Source organism: Mustela putorius, unplaced genomic scaffold (genome assembly GCF_011764305.1).
Source record: "Mustela putorius furo isolate JIRA1106 unplaced genomic scaffold, ASM1176430v1.1 tig00001433_pilon_pilon_pilon, whole genome shotgun sequence".
NCBI classification, from domain to species: Eukaryota; Metazoa; Chordata; class Mammalia; order Carnivora; family Mustelidae; genus Mustela; species Mustela putorius.
The window spans coordinates 1,920,013-1,943,828 of NW_025421741.1; the positions used below are offsets into that span (position 1 = coordinate 1,920,013).

At 53.4% G+C, this 23,816-nt stretch overlaps 1 protein-coding gene across 3 annotated transcripts in view; it reads right to left on the minus strand.

Moving 5' to 3' along the window:
* GOLGA3 (golgin A3) overlaps positions 1 to 23,816 on the minus strand; it is a 42,362-nt gene that overhangs the window by 11,113 nt on the left and 7,433 nt on the right. For all 3 annotated transcript variants that reach the window (XM_045087683.1, XM_045087686.1, XM_045087684.1), the window contains exons 4-15: positions 20,095 to 20,207; positions 12,943 to 13,601; positions 12,440 to 12,551; positions 10,496 to 10,802; positions 8,832 to 9,034; positions 5,903 to 6,040; positions 4,016 to 4,177; positions 3,362 to 3,730; positions 3,035 to 3,112; positions 2,020 to 2,283; positions 1,450 to 1,544; positions 505 to 721 (exon numbers count right to left, since the gene is read on the minus strand). In XM_045087683.1, the coding sequence (XP_044943618.1) occupies positions 505 to 721; positions 1,450 to 1,544; positions 2,020 to 2,283; positions 3,035 to 3,112; positions 3,362 to 3,730; positions 4,016 to 4,177; positions 5,903 to 6,040; positions 8,832 to 9,034; positions 10,496 to 10,802; positions 12,440 to 12,551; positions 12,943 to 13,601; positions 20,095 to 20,207 (2,717 nt within the window). The remainder of the gene's footprint in view (positions 1 to 504; positions 722 to 1,449; positions 1,545 to 2,019; positions 2,284 to 3,034; positions 3,113 to 3,361; positions 3,731 to 4,015; positions 4,178 to 5,902; positions 6,041 to 8,831; positions 9,035 to 10,495; positions 10,803 to 12,439; positions 12,552 to 12,942; positions 13,602 to 20,094; positions 20,208 to 23,816) is intronic.

Sequence of the window (23,816 nt, forward strand, 5' to 3'; positions counted from 1 at the left end):
GGGTCCTGGGATCGAGCCCCACATCGGGCTCTCTGCTCAGCGGGGAGCCTGCTTCCCTCTCTCTGCCTGCCTCTCTGCCTGCTTGTGATCTCTCTCTGTCAAATAAATAAATAAAATCTTAAAAAAGAAAAAGATTATTTCCTTTTGAAGCTTTCCTGGACTCTGCAAATACACCCCCCCCACGGGCACTCAGGAAATCCCTCCCCAGACACCAGGGCGGTGTGGAGAAGGACAGGAGTGGGCAGGGAGGCTGAGGGAGGAGGTGACGGTGTGCCCGGTGCAGGCGTGCAGGGCCTAACTGAGAGAATGTGCGGGCGGCGCTCAAGCCCTTGGTCACACTGCTAGCGCCCGACACTTTACAGAGATGTGGCCGACACGCTAAGCTCTGCCCCGGGTCTCCAATCTTTCTCCAGGTCTTCAGAATGTGAACGTTTGTAACACGTCGAGTCCCCAGTACTGAGTCCGTACACCTGGCACCCCAGCCGGGAGCAGATGGTTACCCACGTGCAGAGGGAGGTCGCTGCTGCCGCTGGCCGCCTGGGCTCTCAGCTGGCTCAGTTCTGCCTCTGCCGACTCCTTGGCTGCGAGGGCCTCCTGCAGGCGGCGGCTGAGGATGCCCACCGCGTTCTCGTAGGCCTTGTGCTTGGTCTTCATCTCCTTCTGAGCGCTGCTCAGGTCTGAGCCCAGCCGCTTCATCCTCTGCTTCTGCTCCGTGATGGCCCTAGGGTGCGGCAGGCAGGACAGAGACGGAGTCCGAACTCACTCCCGACAGGAAGCCCTGGCGCGGGCACCAAGGAAAGGCAGGTCCTCACCCGCCCCCAGCCCCACCCTGGCTAGCTGCTGCTCCCCCCAGACCCAATCCCCCAGACGAGGCCAGCGGCAACTGCCCCCCCAGAGCCTTCCATCCTGCTCCCCTCTCAGAGCCGCTCCAGGGACCTCATGGAAAACAGAGAACGCTTCTGTCCTCGCAGACACACACTCCCAGTGCTCGGAGCAGCAGTAATAAACCCAACAGTGCAGCTCACAGGTAACCTCCCGTGATGAAAGTAAGGTCGTGCAGGACACAAGATGCCACAGGCATTAAAGGCCCCAAAAAGCTACTGGAGTGCACACACGCAGCAGGAGGGATACACACACGTCAGCCCCGTGGTGGGACCGGGAAGGGCAGGGGCTGCCACATGCACCTGCCGTGGAACACACACACACAGGCCTGTGCCTGTGAACCACTGGCAGTCACCGATGCAGGGCGGGGTCCGCCCTCCAGCCTTAGCTTTGCAATCTGACTTCCCCGGCTGCCTACAAGGGGATCCCGTGTTGCTTCTCCTCGGCAAGGGCTCCACTGACAGCGTGTTTGGGGTCCCCCGGCCCTCAGCTGCTGCGTGTCCCCGACAGGGCTCGAGTCCGCCCGCGCCCACCCTTTCCGCCCCCACGCGGCTCGGGCCCACGTACTTGGTGGCTTCTTGCTGCAGCTCTTCGATCTGCTTCTTGAGCACCGCATTGGCCTCTGTAAGAGCTACCATTTGCTCTTTATCAAACTGCAAAGACTTCCGAGAAAGGGGAGAAAAGACAAAGTGAGCAGAGCAAAGCCCTCCCCTGCAGCCTGCTTCCCAGGACCAGGCTCTCGTGGCTCAGTGTTGCTGGTCCATGGCCACCCTCAAGCACAAAGCCTCTGAAGGACCCTGACAGAGGTTCACTCTCTGTATAAGCGATCACTTTAGAGCTGTCCAGAGTGTTGTGGGGAATGCCCAGGTCAGCCTCTGTCTGCGGCTCCGCCCGTAGTCCCCGAGGGACCAGCCCTCCCCGAGCCCCCCAGGGCCCCTCCCAGCGCCTGCTGGAGTGAACTATCAATGGCTGACGGCCTCCAGCCCCGTGCGGTCTCCAGTGAGGAACCTGCCTGTCTGCCTGTCCTTCCAGGACGGGAACTCCAGGAAGGACTTGTTCCAGGCTGTCCTGCCCTCTACCCTGCACGACAGACCCCGAGGCACATCTGGCCGAACCCTGAAGTCAAATGCGTCCCACCTGCAAGCGCGTCTCCATCTCGTCGCGCTCCCTCTGTGCCGACTGGAGATGCCCTTCGAGGTCGGCCATCTGCTGGTGGATGTGGGACATCTCCTTCTGCAAGCGCACGTGTTCCACCTCCACGGACTTCTTCTCCCCTTGAAGCTTAATTAACTCCTGCCTCAGTTCCTTCAGCTCCGAGTCAAGCCTCTTCTTCGTGGCCTTTAGCTCACCGATGAGCTGGTCTTTGGAGGTGGCGTCCCGCCGATAGGCCTCCACCATCACCTGCCCGACAAGACAGAGCTGACGCGCAGCCTCCTTCAGCGGAAGGGCTCGCTGCTGGTGCACGGCATGCCGTGTCTTGCACTACGGACGACGCATTTCACCAGCTCCAGGACACCATTAGCTGAGGCACAGCATCAGCTCACGCATCTGAGCACGTCTGGGAGATGTGCACAGGGTCACCTGGCGGCCTCCCCTTCCCTGGGGCCCAGGCGAGTGCTCCCGCTCGGCCACACCGCCACGCTTCCACTGGGTCCTCCCCCTGCTGGCGTCCCAGCAACAAACTCCAGAACCACGTCTAACTGTCCCTCGGGTCGGCCTTCCTCAAGATGCTGGTGCGAGCCACACTTGGCATTCATTCCTCCAACGGCTGCATGGGCTCGGCTCCCTTGCGACATGAGCCCCCGCCCTCCACCCGGGCCAGGACCTGCCGCAGCTACGGCAGGGTGTCGTTTCTCAGAGACGCGCTAACAGGAAAGTCAGTCCGTGTCGTAGCCCAGCTCATGCCCTCTGAGAGGACGGAGGACCAAGACCAAGATCCACACCACAGATGCCAACCCTACTCTGAAGCCGTCCGGACTAGAGACCGTAAAACGGGGGGGGGGGGGGGGGGGGGGAGAGCAGCTAAAAACAAACCTGCGGGGGTCTAACACTGCTTCCCACTTGGCCAGTTTTGTTCTAGAGAAATGATTAAACCACACGGCATTTTTTGTCACACACTTGCTGTGCGTAAGGAAAACCAACGCGTTTTTACCTTTTGTTGAAGAAACTGCTCCTTTATCTTCTGTGTCTGCTTCTTCAGGGTGGCGGCCTCCTGCTGTAACTGCTCCACCTGCAAAGGACACGTGCGCGGCCGTCACTGAGGCCGCTCTGCTCCCGGGGAGGCCGGTGCCCGCTCCCGCCTGTCTCAGTCCACAGTGAACCCACCAGCGAGCACACAGCAACAAAGGCAAGACTCCAGTGTGACAGTGTCCCAAACCCCGCGTCTCCGCACTTTTCAGGGGTCAGAGCTGGGATCCCTCTTACTGAGCCAACCGAGCAAACTCAGCCTCGGCAGCAAAATGGCAGCAAAGCACATTACCTGGCTGGACTTCACGGCTAAGTCTTGCCTCAACTGCTCTAAAACCTGCGAGGTCTCCTCGGTGCCCTCCTCCAAGCGCTTGGCTCCTCTGTCCAGGTCCTCCCTGCCACTCCTGGCCGCCTGCAGAGCCACCTCTAAAACAATCTTCTCATTTTGCAGGAAGCGGATGGTGTCGTCCCTGGAGGCGGCCTCCCCCTGCAGCTCCTCCAGCCGGGCGTGCAGCTCGTCGTAGCGCATCTGCAGGTCGTCGAGGGACTGCTCCCGGGCCTGCAACGTCTCCTGTGTTGCGGTGAGCTGCCTCAGCAGGTCGAGGTGCTCCTGCTGTAACACCGAAAGCTGCTGGTCTCGCTGCTGCAAAGTCAGATTCACCTGGAAAATAGGGACTCGATTCACAAGGACTGCCGTGCAACAAAAACCCTGCCCCTGCTCGGGGAGTGTGTTCAGGACGCTTTGGGGTCAATGTTCTGTATGGAAAGTTCTGGGGTGGAAGACCAGGATGGAGTCAACACCCGGCCAGGTATGGCAGCAACAGCCGGACTGCTGAGGAGATGTGGTAACGGATTCAGCAGGCACCGGCCCCAATGCGGGCAGTGAGGCCAGGGACGGGCTGTGTGCAGCACCGGGGCAGCCACGCGAGGCACGGTGGGCGCTTGCCTGCTCCAACCGCTGCTCCAGGGATGCCGCGGAGGCCGCCACCTTCTGCAGCTGCTCCTTCTCGTCCTCGAACTCCTCCAGCCTCCGCTGCAGGTCCTCCTCCACCATCGTCTTTGCCTCCTGAATCTGCACGAAGGCAGCTTCCTGGTCCAACATGTCGGCCTGAGCACAGAAAACAGTGTTTTTTAAAAACAACAACAACAACACAACACTATCAGGATAACCTGACAACCACAGCAGACTGAGTGGGAAAACCTCATTCACCTCACTGTCCTGTCTTTGACCCACACAGTGAGGAGCCAAGGGGCACAGAGGCCCAAGGCTGGTGACCTCCTGCTGCCCAAGAGAGAGGCCACCTCACCCACTTCCTGGCCCATGATTCCCTCTGCTGACACCTGGGCCGGCCGGGTCAAAGTGAGCACAAGACCAGCTTGAGGAAATGGGATAAAAGGGGCACCTGGGTGGCTCAGTGGGTTAAACCCTCTGCCTTTGGCTCGGGTCATGATCCCGGGGTCCTGGGATCGAGCCCCATATCGGGCTCTCTGCTCAGTGGGGAGCCTGCTTCCCCCTCTCTCTCTGCCTGCCTCTCTGCCTACTTGGGATCTCTGTCTATTAAGTAAATAAATAAAATCTTTAAATAAAATACATCTCCTCACCAAAAAAAAAAAAAAAAGAAAGAAAGAAAGAAAAGAAATGGGATAAAGTGATGAGCGACCCTTCCCTGCCTCTAAGGCGAGGACAGACTGCAGAGCATCCCTGTGTTAGGGAAGGGATACTGGGAACATTTTTTTTTTTTTAAGATTTTGTTTATTTGACAGAGAAACAAGTGAGAGAGAAAACAAGGAGGGAAAGGGAAACGGAGAAGCAGGCTCCCGGCTAGCAGGCAGCCCGATGTGGGGCTAGGTCCCAGGACCCTGGGATCATGACCCGAGCCGCCCAGGCTCCCCTACTGGGAACACTCTCACTTAGCTGGTGAAACCACAGGAGGGCTGTGAAACAAACATCGCATTCCTTACGGTGTGATTATGTAGACAAGACCCAACACCTAGATGTATTTCTTAGGGAAAAACATCAGTTTATAATTTAAAGTTCTTTCAGTTCTTTGGTGCTGAGCCCCAGTAGCAGATGCCTGCTATGCCGCAATGATCCCTCGTCACCCTCGTCCCCCGTGAGGACATGGGGTGTGCAGAGAGGCGGGAGACAGAGGAGAGGCCACAGTCCCAGGACACCGTCTTTCCACATCCTTGGCACACAGCTGCCAGGCACACGCTGCCCAGATGTTGGGCACCTTCCCGACAAGCCTGTACGCGTTATCACCTTCATTTCATAGAACAAGGGAACAAGGCTCAGAGAAGGTAAGAAACCATATGGGGTCCCAGAGCTGAGGAGACCAGTCAAAGCTGCTGCGCCCACCACCCCAGGCACAATCTGTGGAGGCAGCCGGTCCTGTCCTAACTCAGGCGTGTGGCTGCGAGGGTTAAAGAGGACACAAGCAGAGAGCACAGAGACAAGAAAATACTTGTTCCTATGAGGCCTTCTGAGATCCAACATGCTGAACTGCTTCCCCCACCTGCCAGCCAGCCCCAGCCCCTGCCCAAGTGCAAGGCCCACGTGGGAGAGCTGAAGACAAGTCGGCACCAGCAGCTCAGATCAGAGAGACACAGGAGCTTCCCGTGAATGTGAGGGTCAGAGTCCCCAACCTGAAATCACTGCTACTTGTCCTACAGATTATCTTAAAAGACACTTGAATGTAAGCATACATAATGTCAGTGTTTATGTACGTGTGTTTGTCAACTTGAACCTTGACCAGCGTGAAAACGAAGCCCCAACCCCAGACGCCCCAGACGAACACCAACTGGCCGAGGTCCCGGGACACACAGCCCTCACCTCGATGCCCTGCAGCTGGACAGCAATGCGCTCCTTCTCCTTGATGGACCTCTGCTGCGTTTCCGTCAGCTGCTGTGACAGGGATACGTTCTCAAGCTTCAGGTGCTCCAGGAGGCCTGCCTGGGTCATCTGTCCAACCTTCAAAGAAAAAATCCACAAGGTAGAAAGTGGCCAGATTTCATGCTCAAGTGCAGACTGGGCTATCCCTGAGGCCAAGACGGGGAGGGTCCCTACCCAGCGATGGCCCCTGGGGGAAGCTGTTCCCCAGGACCCCCCACACAGGGCTCACGGCCCACCCTCCTGTCACTCACCCTGACCACCTGGGCTGCTGTGCCTAAGAGGGGCAGGCTGGCAGTCCTGAGGTCACGGGTCAATCCCCCCAAGGCTACGCACTTTGTTGCAAGACCTACACAAACGTTCTCAGTGAAGGTATATGTGTTAGCCCAGGGCTGAGGGGCCTCATCTGGTTACAGGGACAGCAGGGATTGGAATCTGCCCCCAAAATGACCTGACCAAGGGGCACCTGGTGGCTCAGTGGGTTAAAGCCTCTGCCTTCAGCTCAGGTCGTGATCCCAGGGTCCTGGGACCAAGCCCTGCATTGAGCTCTCTGCTCTGCGGGGAGCCTGCTTCCCTCTCTCTCTGCCTACTTGTGATCTTCTCTGTCAACTTAGTAAAATCTTAAAAAAAAAAAAAAAATGACCTAACCAACTAGGACCAGATACATCTCATGCCCTGCCCTCTCAGTGCCTGTTTGAGATACTGGCCATACAGGCTGACCCTGGCCATTCCCAGGAAGCAAGCTGGCCCAGGATGACCCCTAGCTGTCACACAGTCAGGCCTCCTCTGACCCGCCATCTCTCACACAGAAGGCATCGAGCACAGCATGCCAGTCCTGAGAGGGGCTCAGGAAAGAGAAGCCCTGAGGGAACACAGGTCTGTGACTGGATTTTCCTGCATATTACTTCCAGATCTAATGTGGACACTTCTTGACTTGAGAGATGCAGATGTGACCAGAAGTTGTGAATGTTGGGGTCTCAGTGGAAGCTACCCAGAGCAGAGGAGGAGGCACCATCTGCTGGGACTGTGTTCTAAGGCAATGAAAGAGAAAAGACCACCCTGCTCTGTCCTGCCTCTTGAATGTGCCTGGCAACATTTCTACGTCAGCAGGAGAGGAGGAAATGCCTTCACCTTCCTAATCAGGAATGCTGACCCCGGGTTCCCAAGGTATCTGAGAAAACGCAGTCTTGGCTCTTAGACTCCACTGCCTGGGGCCCTCTCTCCACTTCTGTCTCATGTCAAGATACATAAATGTAGCTGCTTTAAATACGCCTTTAAATATGCATTTATGCCTTGTATAAATGACTGTCACTTCAAGCTTGCATTAACTTGCACAGTGATTTCCATGTATGTTGTAAGTAGAATAAATGCTTATCCGTATGGTCCTTTGGCTTAAAATATATGAAACACAAATTTAAGAATATTTCTATTTCATGTATTCACAGACTTTAGATTTTCTGTGTGTGTGTGTTTTTTTTTTTAAGAGCATTTGGTGGAGTTAGTAATTTATACCTTCTACTTAATAAGTAAGTGTGGTTTTTTTTGTTTTTGTTTTTTGTTAAAGATCTGTGCCAGGGATTCTTTTTTCTTTTTTTTTAAGATTTTTATTTATTTATTTGACAGAGAGAGATCACAAGCAGGCAGAGAGGCAGGCAGAGAGAGAGGGGGATGCAGGCTCCCTGCTGAGGAGGGAGCCCGATGCCGGGCTCGATCCCAGGACCCTGAGATCACGACCTGAGCCAAAGGCAGAGGCTCAACCCACTAAGCCACCCAAGTGCCCCCTTAATAAATAAGTTTTAACTAACCTCTAATATTTTATCTGAAGAAAAGACAAAAGAAAGGGAGAGAGAACAAAACCTGCAGCGGAATTCAAAAAGAGGATAGAGGCTGACCAAGGCACCACTCGTCATTCTCACGATCTAATCAGTCTAAAGCACCAAGATGTGGAGCAAAGTGCCTCTCAGGCACTTGTCTGCCATCCCGAGCGCCTCTGGAGCACAGTGGGCCCAGAGGGAGAGGCCTCAAGGAAAAGTGCAGGACCCAGTGTTACTCCACGGGCCTGGATGGTCACCCACTCCCCCACTCTTCGTGCAGACTCAGAGGCTGACACACCTGTACCCCCAACAAAACAGAGAGAAACATTCAGAGTATTCATGTGGGACAGACCTGGTGCCCAAGCAGCTGGAGCCAGTGAAACTCCAACCAGGAGGTGACACATGCTGTGCTCTGTGCATGTCAGCAATGACCCAGGAGGGCAGTGACCAGGACATAGGAGCTGGTGTGCGAGTCCTGAGACCCAGGCAGACACCGGGCTGAGCTAGATTCCAACAATGGCAGCCCCCCTCCTCTGGGGGGGACTCATCAGAGCTTCGGGAACAGAAATTCCAGAGAGGGGACTTAAGAATTTAAAATGTGCAAGCAGAAGCTGAAAGACTCCTGGGATCAGAAGGTCATGGAGGGTGGCTGTCCCGCAGGATGGGGTGTAGGCTAGATGAGCGGGCAACAGAGTTCTCAAAAATGTATCCATAAGGACGCCTGGGTGGCTCAGTGGGTTAAGCCTCTGCCTTTGGCTCAGGTCATAATCTCAGGGTCCTGGGATCCAGCCCCACATCGGGCTCTCAGCTCAGCGGCGAGCCAGCTTTCCCCTCTCTCTCTGCCTACTTATGATCTCTTTCTCTCTTTCTCTGTGTCAAATAAAATCTTAAAAAAAAAAAAAAAAAAAACACAAACCCAGAAAGACCAACCTGTTACATTAAAAAAAAAATAAGAAAGAAAGAAAGAAAAATGTATCCATAAAATCTAAAAACAGAAAGACTTTCTAATTGAGGAAAAAGGGAACTGCTGTACAGGAGAGACACGTCAGGGGCCATACCTGGATGTGAGCCATCTCTCCCTGCAGTCTGACCCGGGCCTCCTGGGCCAGGGCGAGCTGCTGCTGGTACCACTCCCGGACGTGCTGCAGAGAGGCGATCTCGGCCTGGGACGCCTTCAACTTGCTGCTCAGAGCCGCGCGCTCCCCTTGCACCTGCTGGAGCTGGCTCTGCAGGGCTGCCATCTGCTGCCGCAAGTCATGCACTGGAAGCAAGCAGAGCAGCTCAGGGGCCTGCTGCACACAGGAGAGCCTGCAGCTCGGCACAGACACGCCGAGCAGAGCCAGGCGCTCGGCAAAGTGAGAAACACGGCTGACTCTCTCCACGCTGCCATCGTGGGTGCTGAATCGTGGCTCCCCGGTGGGAAACGGGTCAGCTGATCAATACACAACCTTGTTTCGTGTGTGTGTACGTGGTAAAGGCGCCTCGTTTACTCTGTACTGTTGACTCACCAGCACTGAACTCACAGCCACTGAACTCAGGCCTGAATGATGCTCACCTAACACACGTGTTTTCTCCACGAAACACATCACTCCTTGCACTAAGAGCACACAACAGTGTCTGGAGTTCATTTTAAATTGTAAAACCACCCTAAAAAGTACAAAGATGCAAAGGAGGTGATGCTAAACTGTACGAGGGCACCTGCTCAGCTGGGAGAGAGCATGCTGGGCAGCTCGCACCTTGCACAGAGCGCCCCTGCTTTCGAGTGACCGAGTGCAGTACTGCTCTGGGGGGCTACAACCACTCGGAATGAGCCAGGGGATTCACAATTAGGGATCCATGGATACTGAGGGTCAACTGTGTGTCCACAAAGCCACTGCGGGTGCTAGGTCTCTGGTCTTCAAAGGCCTGATGGCATCTGGGTCAATAAACAGAATGGCATCGTGCTGCTAATTCCACTAAAACCCAATGGTGTGCTGATATGGCCAACTCCTAACACTGACAAGAGCGGGAGGGGAGGAAAGCAGGAGACGGGAAGCACAATAACCCAAAGCACACTACAAACAAAACTGGTCAAACACTCGAAAATTAAAATTATACCCAACATTTAAGAAAACACTCACCATTAGAAAGACTACTCCCAGAACTTAAAAAACAAACAAAAATGAGAGTTTAAGAGGATCCACGATCCCTTATCAGACATCCCTGGGGCCAGATGCATTTCAGAGATCAGAGTGGACTCCCAGAACTTAAAAAACAAACAAAAATGAGAGTTTAAGAGGATCCACGATCCCTTATCAGACATCCCTGGGGCCAGATGCATTTCAGAGATCAGAGTGGGGGCGTTTTGGAAAGGCAGCCCCGGTCCAGCCGCAGCAGCCATGCCCTCGGCTCCGCGCGTGGGAGTGCCTGCCGGCCAGCTCTGTTGCCCAGCGGGCTCTGGTCAGGGCAGGCCTTGCAAGCCAGACTTAAAAGGTCCCCTTTGCTGCATGTGCAAAAATATGCCGAATTCCGTGCACTCAACCAAAAACAGTACTTACTTTAGAGAAGTGTACAGCCTGTACATAAATCAGCAGGACTACAACACCTCTCAGAGTATAGTGGAACAGGTCAGTCCCCAGAGCAGAGGAGCCGAACCCGCCCGCAGTCAGACCACAGCCTGTGGGAAGCCTCTGAGAGGGTTAAGGAGCGGAACCGCCGCGGGCCGGGCCAGGAGCGCGCTCACCTGTGCTGTCCTTACTGAGGATGTGTCTCTGCATCTCCTCCACTTTGGCCGTGAGTCTCTGGTACTGCTCCTCCGCCACCTGCAGGTCACTGTTGGACGACGCCAGGCTGGCATTCTTGGCTTCCAGCAAGTTCTGCAGGTCGGTCATTGCTCGCTCCAGGTCCCAGCAAGACTGCTTCAAGGTGTCCACCTCCGAGCTGAGCGAGTCCTGCCGCTGCTGGCTGCTGTGGCTGTGCTCCACCTGTGCCTGCAGCCTCGTGCTCAGCGCGGCGAGCTGCGCCTGCAGCTCTGCCTTCTCTTTAAGTGCCTGCAAAGACCCCCAGCCGGAAACGGACTCTCAAAAAACGAGCCAGTTCCACCCTGTGCAGTAAGAGGGCCGCCAGGATGAACGAGCGAGACACAGAGGGGAAAGGCTGTGATTCCTAAGCTTTCAGCTGCTCTCCCATGATGGCTCTCCCCCAAAGAACGCAGGTTCTCCAAACAGGCCGAAGGGGCGGGAGGGGCAACCACACAGTCTGCTCACTTTCTGCACAGGAGTGCCCCGATTACGCAGGCACCTGCTCATCCACAAGGATGTTGGAAAACACAATTGTTCAGAAAACAAGTGCACTGGCGTGCACACGCATACACACAAAGAAAGACGACCCGGAGTGCTGAGGGAACCCACGACACCAAGTGCAACACGCCTGCGGGTAAAGACCGCCTCCCGCTACACAAGAAGGGCTCCGAGGGGCTCTAGCTAGGGCTGCGGGGCACAAAGCACAGGAGGAACCACAGGGACACTGTGCGTAGGATAAAGCAAGAGTTAAGAGGGAAGGTGGGGCCTGGACAAGCCTTAGGCCCCAGCGCAGCAGAGAATGTCCAAGAGACAACAACGGAAGGGCAGAGGCCCCATCTGCCACTGGCATCTCCTGCCTGCCCGCAAATGAGTCTATCAGGGTGTGGACAGGAATTCCAAAATGCAAAGATGGGCACACAAATGCACATCAACACACACGAGAAGAAACCAACATCGGGAAGACAAATATCAAATTCAAGAAACAGAAGAATAAATACCCAAGAAAATCGAGTTATCTGAGCAAAACAGGGAGAGTTTGCAGGAAGAATTTGGATTTTTACAGAAAAGCCACAAGGGATCACACCCGTCACGATTCACACAACTGAAGAGCAAATCAGTGTCCCGGGAGGAAGCGAAGGCACAGCACAGTAAAAGCAAACAAAGGTGCCGACATCATTCGCGGGCTTGAACGTGCGGACGCAGCACAGTGCATCCGTGAGGGGATACTGCAAAGAGGGACGGACTGCCAGTCACGGGCCGCCAAAATTCACCTTCATCCCCAGCGAGCACCTCCCCCATCGACACAGGTCTCCGTACGGAGGGGTCAGTCTGTGTCCCAGGCCCACGTCACGCAAACACCACATCAGGCCTGAGAGGCGCATCTGGCAGAGCCGCACCTGCGCCCCATCCTCGAGCACACACGCGGCACGCCACCACTCTGAGCCCGCGTGTGCCCCTGCTCTCCAGCCCGAACCGAGAGGGCTGGACGCTACTGCGCAGACTCACTGTCCGCGGGACAGCTGAAAATTAAGGGATGGAAACAAAGAGAAAACAGCAAGATTCACAAAAAAGCAGCAAAAAAGCAGAAGCCATAGCAAAGAGAATTAAAGGGACGAAGACAACAATTTCACGATGCCAGGGAAGTGAAATCCGCCACAGGACTGTGAGGTCAGGGCTCGGACAGAGATCCGGGGAAACTGAGGCACACAGCCAGAGAGGAAACCAGGGCACTTCTCGCTGAGGCTGACAAAGCACGCAGACAAAGCGGGAGGACACAGAAGCCCTGGGTGCCGCTTCGAGACGTGTGCACAACCGCACACAACCGCCGGGCGTCACACACTCCTCCCAGAGCCGTGGCACACCGGCCCGCCGAGCGCGCCTGTTACCTGACTGGCCTCTGCAGACAGCGCCTCCAGCTGCCCTTCGAGCCTCATCTTGTCTTTAAGGGCCTGCAGCATGGCGTCGTGGGTCTCGGTGGCAGAGCTCTCCAGGGACACGCTGCGGGACGAGGGCACAGAGCATCAGGCGCCTGACATCGCAGGGCGCCTCACACCACTCCTCTTCCCCCCAGGTTTTTTTCAGTAAGTCACAAGATCTGAGGGAAGCACTGGTGCCCTTCCAGATGCTACCAACACACACCCCCACGGAGCCGGAACACCCCACTGAAATGGCAGCTGGGGAGGCACCGGGCAGTCTCGGAGACGCGTCTGCACAAACGCTGGAAGACCGTATCTTAACAACAGAAACGCTACTGACCTACTCCGTCTCTTACAAGGCAACAGAGCTGTGTGGACGTGAACTGGGGACGATGAGGCACGTAGCCAGGAGGGCAGAACCGCACTGTCCGGCAGCTCCGGCAGCAGAGGGGCGGTCTGCCGGCGACACCCACCTGCTGGAGATGCTGTCTGTCCGACTCCGCGTCTCCCCATTGACCTCCTGTCCCCGGTCTTGGTGCTCAGCGGCTGCGGCCTGGAGGACATCCGTGATGGAGGGGAACTGGCCCAGCGCACCAGCGGCCATCTCTTGGCCATTGACCACATAGGAGTCTTCTCGAGCGCCCACGGTGGTCACCAGAAGCCCGCACGTACCGCGGGTAGAGACGCTGCTGTGGGAGGAGGTGTCACTCTCATTCCCATCGGCCTCAGACGTGTTGTCACCCGTCAGGGACGCGTTCTCCAGGTGGTCCTCAGCCTCAGGACACAAACTAACCTCGGACACCACGGATGTCACACTGCTGCGGTTCTGCTTCAGAGAGCCCCTGGCACAGTCTGCAGCAGGCACGTCTCCGCCAGAACTCCCGGTACCTGCGTCTTCAGTTTTGTAATCAGCCAGAGACCGAATTTTGCTTGACTTGGAACTTTTCTTCCCCTTAGGATGTGTCAGGAGCCCTAAGCTGCCCACCTTTGGGCCTCGAGGGACACTGGTGCGCAGGAAGGAATACTCCTTCGTCAGGGCCACAGCACTGGCCCGGGGCAAGGCCTCTGGGTTCAGCATGAGTTCCGGGTCGAGTGTGCTAGACAGTCTCGTTCTAGCCGCAGGCTGACTGGACTGAGAAAGAAAAGTATAGAGACGATGTTGAAAAGCGACAAGCCATGTTCAAATTCTGCCGGCCAGAAAGGCTGCACCAAGCACGCTCCCTGTGCAAACCCTCAGCACACCAGCTCCGCACCCAGTCACAGGTCCCGGCACACACCTCTCCTAACTGTGACTTGGCATCGTCTTAAAATTTCTGCCAGACCAAGTCCCTCCCCATGACCCTGCTATTAGGAGACTGTCCTAAAGTCCTCCTGCACTCACTTTTCTCAACAGACCTGCAATGTTCAAGTTGTTATTACTATTTTTTAAAGATTTTGCTTATTCAGTTGTCAGAGAGACAGAGGAAGAGGGAGGGAGAGCAAGCAAGCGCACGAAAGCAGGGGAGCGGCAGGCCCAGGGAGAAGCAGGCTCCCCGCCAAGCAGGGAGCCCAATGTGGGACTCGATCCCAGGGCCTTGGGATCACGACCTGAGCGGAAAGGAGACAACTGACCTACTGAACCACCCAGGCATCCCTCAAGTTATTATTATTTTTTAATTAAGATTCATGCCCTGTGTGGAGCCCAAACAGGGCTCAAATTCATGACCCTGAGATCATGACTTGAGCTGAGATCAAGAGTCAGATGCTCAACCAACTGAGCCACCAGGCACCCCGAAAATGTTCAAGTTAGGAAAAGTCCTGCTGGGATGTATGGGGGGCTCAGTCATTAAGCATCTGCCTTCAGTGCAGGTCATCATCTCAGGGTCCTGGGATCGAGTCCTGCATCGGGCTCCCTGCTCAGTGGGGAGCCTGCTTCTCCCTCTGCCTCTGCCCCATTCCAGCTCATGCTCTCTCTTGCCAACTCTCAAATAACTAAATAAAATCTTTAAAAAAGCCAACCCTGCTGAGTGACAACCACCTTAGCTTTATAATTACTTAGGGATAACAAGCTGCTCCCATTTATTCATACCAGCTTGCACATTTCTCAACAAAGGAAGAGATGTAGGATTCATCTAAATTCTAAACTATTTTTTTTTTAGAGATTTTATGTATTTATTTGTCAGAGACAGAAGGAGCACCAGCAGCGGGGGGCAGCAGGCAGAGGCAGAGGGAGAAGCGGACTCCCCGCTGAGCAGGGAGCCCGATGTGGGGCTCAACCCCAGGACCCCGAGATCATGACCCGAGCCGAAGGCAGACACTTAACTGAATGAGCTACCCAGGCGCCCCAATTCTAAACCACTCCTATCGCCATTTTAACTTCTTAAATACTTTATTATTTTATTGTTAAAACTATTATCTTTTCCCACTAATTTTATAACTAGTCATGTTAGCATAACTATTAATTTTTCATATTTGTGTCTTAAACTGACAATTTTCTGAATCATTAATTTAATAATTTTAGAATAGTTTAATAAACTCTAATTTTTTCAGCTGATCCTCTAGTTTTCCAAGGCATTGCCTACAAATAGTAACATTTTTTCCTCTTTTTCAGTATTTGTATCTCCCACTTCTTTTTCTTTCTTTCTTTTTTTTTTTAAAGATTTTTTACAGGCTCCCCGCTGAGCAGAGAGCCGGTTGCGGGAATCGATCCCAGGACCCTGAGATCATGACCTGAGCCAAAGGCAGCGGCTTAACCCACTGAGCCACCCAGGTGCCCCTCCCACTTCTTTTCCTTATATTTATTATGTCAACTACAACTTCCCAGAGGGCCTTGAAAGGAGACGGAGGTTGATAGCAGACATTGTTCCTTGTTGCTATTTCGTAAAGATTTTATTTAAGAGAGACAGAGCATGCATGAGCAAGAGGAGGGGCAGAGAGTGTAGCGGGAGAGGAAGAGAGAGAGAATCTTCAGCTGACTCTGCACTGTGGAGCCTGATGTGGGGCTTGATCTCACCATCCGGAGATCCCAACCTGAGCTGAAACCAGGACTTGGACACTCAACTGAATGAGCCACCCCAGGCGCCACCTCCAGATGCCTTTTCAAAATGACTTTCTCTTACAGAGAAACAGCCAATCCGATGCTTATGCCACCAAGTCTGTGCAATCACGACAGGCAAGGGGACCAGGTGGGGAAAGGGAAACATCTCAAAATGATACTGGGATGTGACGGGAAGAATAAATGAACAAAGAGAGCTGGAAAAGGGTCAGGGTGCAGGGCAATGGATATGCTGGCCAGTCCCGATACTAACACAGACTGTAAAGCCACAGTAATCAGATCCACTGAGAACTGAAAAGTGCAAGACAGGCGGATGGCACCGAATGCAGCCCAGAAATCCATCCACGTACAGCGGGGTTTGCCAATGGTCGGGGAGCCGCACAACAAGGAGGCACTGGAACTGCTGAGGGAACGAGCAACGTGAGAGCCACGCCGCAGCCCGCGCAGGGGTGAGTCCCCGCCTCTCGACCGCATCCAACGCATGTTAAAGAAACACATTTAAAGGTACTTTTTAGGAGCACTTGGGTGGCTCAGATGGTTAAGTGCCTGCCTTCGGCTCGGGTCATGATCCCAGGGCTGTGGGATCGAGCCCCACATCGGGCTCCCTGCTTGGTGGGGAGCCTGCTTCTCCCTCTCCTTCTACTGCTCCCCCTGCTGGTCTCTCGCTCTCCCTGTCAAATAAATAAATAAAATATTAAATAAATAAATAATAAAAATATTTTTATACTACCTCATACTTTTCTAATAAGAAGAAAACACTGGTAAGCTAACTTATATTCCTCCAATGGGAAGATCCTTTTGAAATATGACATAAGCCCTGAAAGAAGTAACAGCAAAGATAGAAAATCTTGACTACAAATGTTTAAAATGGATGTGCAATGAAAAATATGCCAGGGAAATAGTTAGAAGATACTGTCAAACAGGGAAAAAATATTGCAATAAAGATGAGAAAGGGGCAATTTCCTGTCTATAGCACCTACGTTAACAAAAAGAGAACCAACAGAAAAATAAGCAAAGACTGACAGACACACAAACACAGGGCGTCTGGACGGGTCCGTCAGCTGAGCGTCCAGCTTGTGGTTTCGGCTCAGATTGTGATCTCAGGGTCGTGGGGTCCAGCGCCGCTTCAGGCTGCGGGCTTGGCGGGGACGCTGCCAGAGTCTCTCTCTCCCTCTCTCCTCCCCACTAAAATAGATGAATAAATCTTCAAAAAAAAAAAAAAAGACAAAAACCACGAACACATAAAAAGCACAAACTGCTAGGAGACACTTGTTGTCACCTGTCAGAAAACGAAATCCAATTTTTGTTCCTTCAGTGCTCACAAGCACACCACACTAGCAGTCCCACTGCTGCCGGCTGGAGTATCAACCAGTCCGGCCATCCAGACTGCAGAGCATCAAGCTAACAAACACATAAAACCTTTACCCAATAATCTGACATTCAAGGCTTTGTCCACAAAAGTACACCAAGGCACAAAACATTCACTGCAGCACTGTTTGCAATTTCAAAAATTTAGAAACAATCAGTGACGCCTGGGTAGCTCAGTGAATTAAGTGTCCACCTTCAGCATGGGTCATGACGGGGGGGAGGGGGGTGGTGGTCCCGGGATGAAGTCCTGCATCGGGCTCCCTGCTCCGCGGGGAGTCTGCTTCTCCCTCTCCCTGTGGCCTGCATTCCCACTCCTGCATGCACTCTCTGTCTCTCATAGATAAAATCTGTTTAAAAAATACAAACATGGGCGCCTGGGGGACTCAGTGGGTTAAAGCCTCTGCCTTTGGCTCAGGTCATGATCCCGGGGTCCTGGGATCGAGCCCTGCATCGGGCTCTCTGCTCAGCGGGGAGCCTGCTTCCCCCCACCCCTCTCTCTGCCTGCCTGTGATCTCTGTCAAATAAATAAATAAATAAAAGCCCTTTAAAAAAAATTAATAAATAAAATAAAATTAAAATAAAAATTACAGGGGCACCTGGGTGGCTCAGTGGGTTAGAGCCGCTGCCTTCGGCTCAGGTCATGGTCCCAGGGTCCTGGGATCGAGCCCCACATCGGGCTTCCTGCTCGGCGGGGAGCCTGCTTCCTCCTCTCTCTCTATCTGCCTGCCTCTCTGCCTACTTGTAATCTGTCAAACAAATAAATAAAAATTTAAAAAAAAAAATAAATAAAATAAAAATTACAAAAACTAAGAAACAACCAAAATGTTGATCAGGGGAGGTTCTAATCAAATGCTGGCACACACGCTGCTGTGAGGTGACTGTGCTCAGGACACGGTGAGGGGCGCAGGCGGCATGAAGACCCAACCCTGCCAAGGTGTAATGATGTTCCCAAAGGCTGTCAACAACACAGAACTCTTACCGTCTGTGGCATGTGAGTATGGGGTCTAAGCTACGTTCCCAGGTAAGGGAAATATTCCTAAAGAAATTCCCCCTTCTGGGGGCGCCTGGGTGGCTCAGAGGGTTAAAGCCTCTGCCTTCGGCTCAGGTCATGATCTCAGGGTCCTGGGATCGAGCCCCACGTCTCTGCTCTGCGGGGAGCCTGCTTCCTCCTCTCTCTGCCGGCCTCTCTGCCTGCTTGTGATTTCTCTCTCTCTGTCAAATAAATAAAATCTTAAAAAAAAAAAAAAAGAAATACCCTTCTGCTCCTAGTTTAGTAGTTTGTACTTGTTTTGCATATTTTGACTTTTATCGGACAACTACCTTTTCAGCGCCTGTTCGGATGGTCCTAAGCCCCTTCACATGGACGCACCACCACAATGAGTTCTGGCAGATTCTCCCATTCTGAACTCGCCTGTCCCTGGGAAAACCTCCCTCGGCCGTCCCGCACTCGTCTGCTGCCGGCAGGGGCGCTGACTGGTCGCGCGCCGCCCGAGAGCACAGCAGCGGGGAGCGCAGCGCGGCCGGCCTGCGGGCGGCGGGCTCAGACCCCGGCTCAGACGCCCCCGCCGCCCGCCGGTCTGCCCCGAGCGCCAGGGACGGCCCCTCCTCACAGGGCAGAGGAGAACTAAAGGAGGGAGACTGTGCTCTGCGCCCAGGACAGCGCCCCTGCACGCTGCACTCCGCCTCCGCTGGCCCTGCCCGGAGGCGCCCTGGGGCAGGCCAGGCGGTGGTCCTCACACCAGCATCTTGCCTCCTGCCTGCCTTCTTCAGGGCAGGAGATGCTGAGCACGCAGGGACTGACCGTCGGTCAGGACAGCATGTGACACACGCAACGCCTGTTTGCATCACTTGAGGAGACGTTATCTTACTGAGGAAACTATCTTCCACTGAAGATCTTATTTACTGAAGGAAATACCTTCCATTTCAACTATTAGTTACGGGTGTGTATTATATTATTTTTAAAGATGGAAAATGACGCTAAATTTCACATTTGGAAGCTTACATTGAACTCCTGAAACATTAATTGCCCAACGCTGGACGAGCCAGGCAGGCCTCTGGGAGGCACAGTGAGGACAGGCGCCTGGCGACAGCGCACACAGGCCTGGCCCCCAGACACCTGTCCTCACGCCAACTCTCCCTTCAGCACTGCGCGACCGCTGACGAGCTCCTCACCCGTCTGAGCCTCAGGCTCCTCTTCCACAGGGAACTGGACACAAGGCCAGGTACAAAATGATCACTCGCCACTATCCCTGGGACTTCTGCTGGGCCGGCCAGACCAACCCTGAAAGCCCCTGACCAGGCAGAAGAGCCCGGTGGCGGCTCCTTTAGCTCCCTCACATTGGCTTTGGAGCAATGACACCCATAAAGTCACAGCCCCCTCCTGGGAACACAAAGAGCCTGGCGGGGTCATGCGACCACTGAATCACTCATTGAAAGCATGTTTAAATATTTTAACTTTGAATCCCTTTAATTGGAAATTCTCAAGTACAGAAAAGCTAAACAAAGTATGAAACGAACACCCAAACCCATTTGCCTAGAGTCACTTGATATGATTTTAAAAGACTGCTTTTGGGGCACAGGGGTGGCTCAGTGGGTTGAGCCTGTGCCTTTGGCTCAGGTCATGATCTCAAGGTCCTGGGATCGAGCCCCCCATCAGGCTCTCTGCTCAGCGGGGAGCCTGCTTCCCCCTCTCTCTGCCTACTTGTCATCTGTCAAATAAACAAATAAAATCTTTAAAATATAAAATTAAAATTAGAAATTAAAAAATAAAAAATAAAATAAAATAACAAAAGACTGTTTTCATTAGCACACCAACAGAAGTTTCATTACCTGAACAGAACTGATTTTAGCACCTAGTCATCAAATCCACATGACACAACACAGACTCTGACACTGGCCAGACCACCAGTCAGCAGACACCACACATGAAATAAACAGCAGAAACCTAGCACTGACTGCTCCTTCCAAGCAGGGAGAAAAATCACACCCAAGTGCTTGCAATCTCTGCTTTTCAAATGGCAGACACAGGAATCAAATATGCGTGATCCAAGGGAAGGCAGGAGCCCCAAAGGCTGGGAAATGCAGAGAGGAAGGGTCTTGCCAGAGAAGCACAAGCAGCCATCCCAGCACAGAGAAACCACTGACAGGTCCTAGAAACCGTGGCGAATTTCCGTTTTCCGCACACACAGCTGCCCATCAGCTCGCTGGAGACAGGGGGACTCACTCTTTCCTGCTGGCGTTTCACCCTGTACTGTTTGAGCTGTTCTTCCAGCCGCTTCCGAGCCTGAAGTCGGACCTGCTCCTCCTTCTCCAGGGGCAGGGAAGCCTCTGTTGAACCTGCAGTGAGGAAATGACCATTTATTTTTATTTTTTTTAAAGGTTTTATTTATGTATTTGACAGACAGAGATCTTAAGTAGGCAGAGAGAGAGAAAGAGGGGGAAGCAGGCTCCCCGCTGAGCAGAGAGCCCGATGCGGGGCTCGAACCCAGGACCCTGGGACCAAGACCTGAGCCAAAGGCAAAGGCTTTAACCCACTGAGCCACCCAGGCGCCCCAGGAAATGACCATTTAAAAACTCATAAAGCACCAGGGCACAGAGCACAAAGCAGAACAGCAGCTTGGCTCTTCTGCGTTCAATTACCAATTAACTATGATTTTGCTTCAAACAATGCCTCGCCTTTTAGGTTGAAAGAGCTGTTGCCTGATGAAGAGACAACCGTGAGCCCCGGACCGCCGTGGCCAAACCCACTGGCAAAGCATGGGGTCCGTGCGCACGCCACCAGCCCGCCACTCCCCACAGGCACTCAGCCGGAAAACGGACCCGGCTCCCCCATGACTTGCAGCCAAAGAAGAACTAAATCTCAAGCCAGAGCCGGGGCCGAGCGTTCCAAGGCCCAGGGACCCTCAGCCTGCACACAGCTCCAACCATGCTCGGGACGTTGCCTAGGAGCACGTGGACAGTCGTGTCCACAGAACTGTACTGAGGGATAATCTGAGCCAGTGGTCAAGGGACCCCAAACATGCCTTCTCCACACAGTCACATCTGCAGACACAATCTGACCCACAAATCATTTAAATTCCTGTGGCGAGTCATGTTACAGTCAAGTTCTATAAAATCGGAGGTACTCACACAAGCAGTGCTCAGACGTTACTTCCTAAGGAAACAAACTGTTCAGTGTCCCACTCAGGACTCAACTCAAAGTGAAGGCCAAGCAGGCGTCCCTGCGAGGCCTGGGACTGGTTACCTCGGTTTCCTAATAGAGGCGATTCCAGTCCACGGGCCAGGCTCAAGCGCAGAAGGGGAAATTACAACTTTTTGGCCAAAAAAAGAATTTACAAGGGCACCTAGGTGGCTCAGTTGGTTAAGCAACTATCTTCAGCTCAGGTCATTATCCAGGAGTTCCAGGATCGAGTCCCGTATGAGGCTCCCTGCTCTGCACAGAGTCTGCTGCTCCCTCAGACCCTCACCTCTCTCATGCTCTCTCTCTCAAATAAGTAAGATCTTAAAGGAAAAAAAAGCAAAAAACAAAAACCCTAAAAACAGAATTAAGAATATCTCAGAACCCAAATCTTTCGTTTTGGGTAATAAAAGAGCTGAGGAGTGAGCAAAAGGTGCGAAAGCCATAGGCGTCTTTCACACTCAACATCCCTGCACCTAGCACTGCCATGGGCAGTGACAGAGATCCCAAGCAGGCAGAGAGAGAGAGAGAAGGACCAGGCTCTCTGCAGAGCAGAGAGCCCGACTCGGGGCTCGATCCCAGGACCCTGAGATCATGACCTGAGCTGAAGGCAAAGGCTTTAACCCACTGAGCCACCCGGGTGCCCGCAGCTGTTTTTTTGTTGTTTTTTTTTTTTAAAGATTTTATTTATTTATCAGAGAGAGAGAAGGGGGGAGATAGCGAGCACAGGCAGACAGAATGGCAGGCAGAGGCATAGGGAGAAGCAGGCTCCCCGCTGAGCAAGGAGCCCGATGTGGGACTCGATCCCAGGACGCCGGGATCATGACCTGAGCCGAAGGCAGCCGCCCAACCAATTGAGCCACCCAGGCGTCCCCCGCAGCTGTTGTTTTAAAAAAAAATCCCTAAAACCGAGGCGCCTGGGTGGCTCAGTGGGTTGGGCCTCTGTCCTCAGCTCAGGTCATGATCTCAGGGTCCTGGGACGGAGCCCCGCATCGGGCTCTCTGCTCAGCGGGAAGCCTGCTTCTCTCCCCCGCCCCCAGCATGCTGCTCTGCCTACTTGTGAACTCTGTCAAATAAATAAATAAAATCTTTTAAAAAAACCCTTAAAACCTCAGGGGCCCCTGGGTGGCTCAGTTAAGCATCTCGCTCTGGTTTCAACTCAGGTCCCAATCTCAGTGTGGTGAGGTCAAGCTCCAGGTCAGACTCCACGCTCAGCCAGGAGTCTGCTCTGGAGAGTCTCTCTCTCTCTCTCTACCCCCGTCCCTCCCCAAACTTGCAAGCACACCCCCCACCCAAAATAAATAAAAATCTTAAATAATAATAACCTCTAAAACCTGAGCAATTGCTAAGGACTTCACTAAGCGCTCACCAAGTCATTACTAATGTGCGTGTTTATCACTGAAAAGGTCTAGTAGTTCTCACAGAACAAAGGGGTCCACATGGCAAAAACCTAGGAGTCTATGGACTCACGCGGGGAGCCCAACTGAGCAGAGTCAGGGCTGGGTAAACACTCGCCAGGAGGGGCAGCTGGTGGCCGCGGGATGCCAGCATGTGGGCACCTGGGCTTAGGGTTCACAGATCCTTACAAATCAAGAATCCAGAGTTTTCTAATGACAGCTCTGAACTTCAACGTTGACAGTTAAAAAGCTATTTTATTTTTTTAAAGTAACCTGTACACCCAGCGTAGGGCTCGAAGTCACAAACCCAAGATCAAGAGTCGCACACTCTACCAACTGAGCCAGCCAGGCACCCCTAGGTTTACAGAAATTTTAAAAACACATTGTGGCCCTCGTAAAATAATGCCTGTGAAGAAAAGGGCAAACAATCCAAAAGAAAAATGGGCCAAACAAATCAATTCACAGAAAAGAATGACCAACGGCGAAGAGGCAGAAGACGCCCAAACGATCAGGGAAGTGTGAGCTCCAAACTGAGGGGCCACAGAAGCATCGTGGCACAGCCAACAGGCTGGCAAAACCAAAAACAGCACGTGCCAGGGGGAGCCCATGCCTCTCAGGGTCGTCAGTGGCGTGGCGACGGGACTGCGCACGACAGATAAAAAGATGCCACTGCTTCCAACCAACAGTTCTGCTTCTGGGACGCAGCCCACAGAAATCAAAGCACCAACACCGCTGGACACGGGCGCCAGGTGCTCTCCGCAGCATCGGTCATGACGGGTGACCGCACAGGCGCAGAGGCCACCCGGGCACGCCAGGGGCTCCCGACCAGCCTTCCCAGAATGAATCTGCAGTTGCACCCAACAGCGTGGGGGCAAACTCCACGTGGTAAGACTGACCAGGAAATACAGGCTATGACAACCTAATCCCTTCTCAAAACACAGTGACTGAAACCTGGCCGTCTGCAGGGGTATAAAGATCATGGGAGAATGTGACTTGCAGGCCGGGGAGGGGCGTGAGAGGTAAAAACACCATGTGTGGCATCATCCCATTATGTAAGATCGTGTGTGTCTGTGTATGATAAACGTGCAGGAAAAAGGCGGGGAGGCTTCCGGGGCTCATGGGCTGCAATTCGTGACTGTTCACCCCTGGGTCCCCGCGCTGATTAAATAATTCAGTAAAGAAAGCTGTCAAAGTTTATCTCCCTCCTAACTGCTTGCTTGCCACCAACGTAACAAAAGACGTGCCGCATAGTTGTTTAAACCCAGACCTGGAGCAGCATCCCCAGTGCCGACCACAAAGAAGTATACCTTCTCTCTAAGAGGGAGCCACTTGCTCAACGCACAACCCACCACAGTGAGAAAACAGTGATGA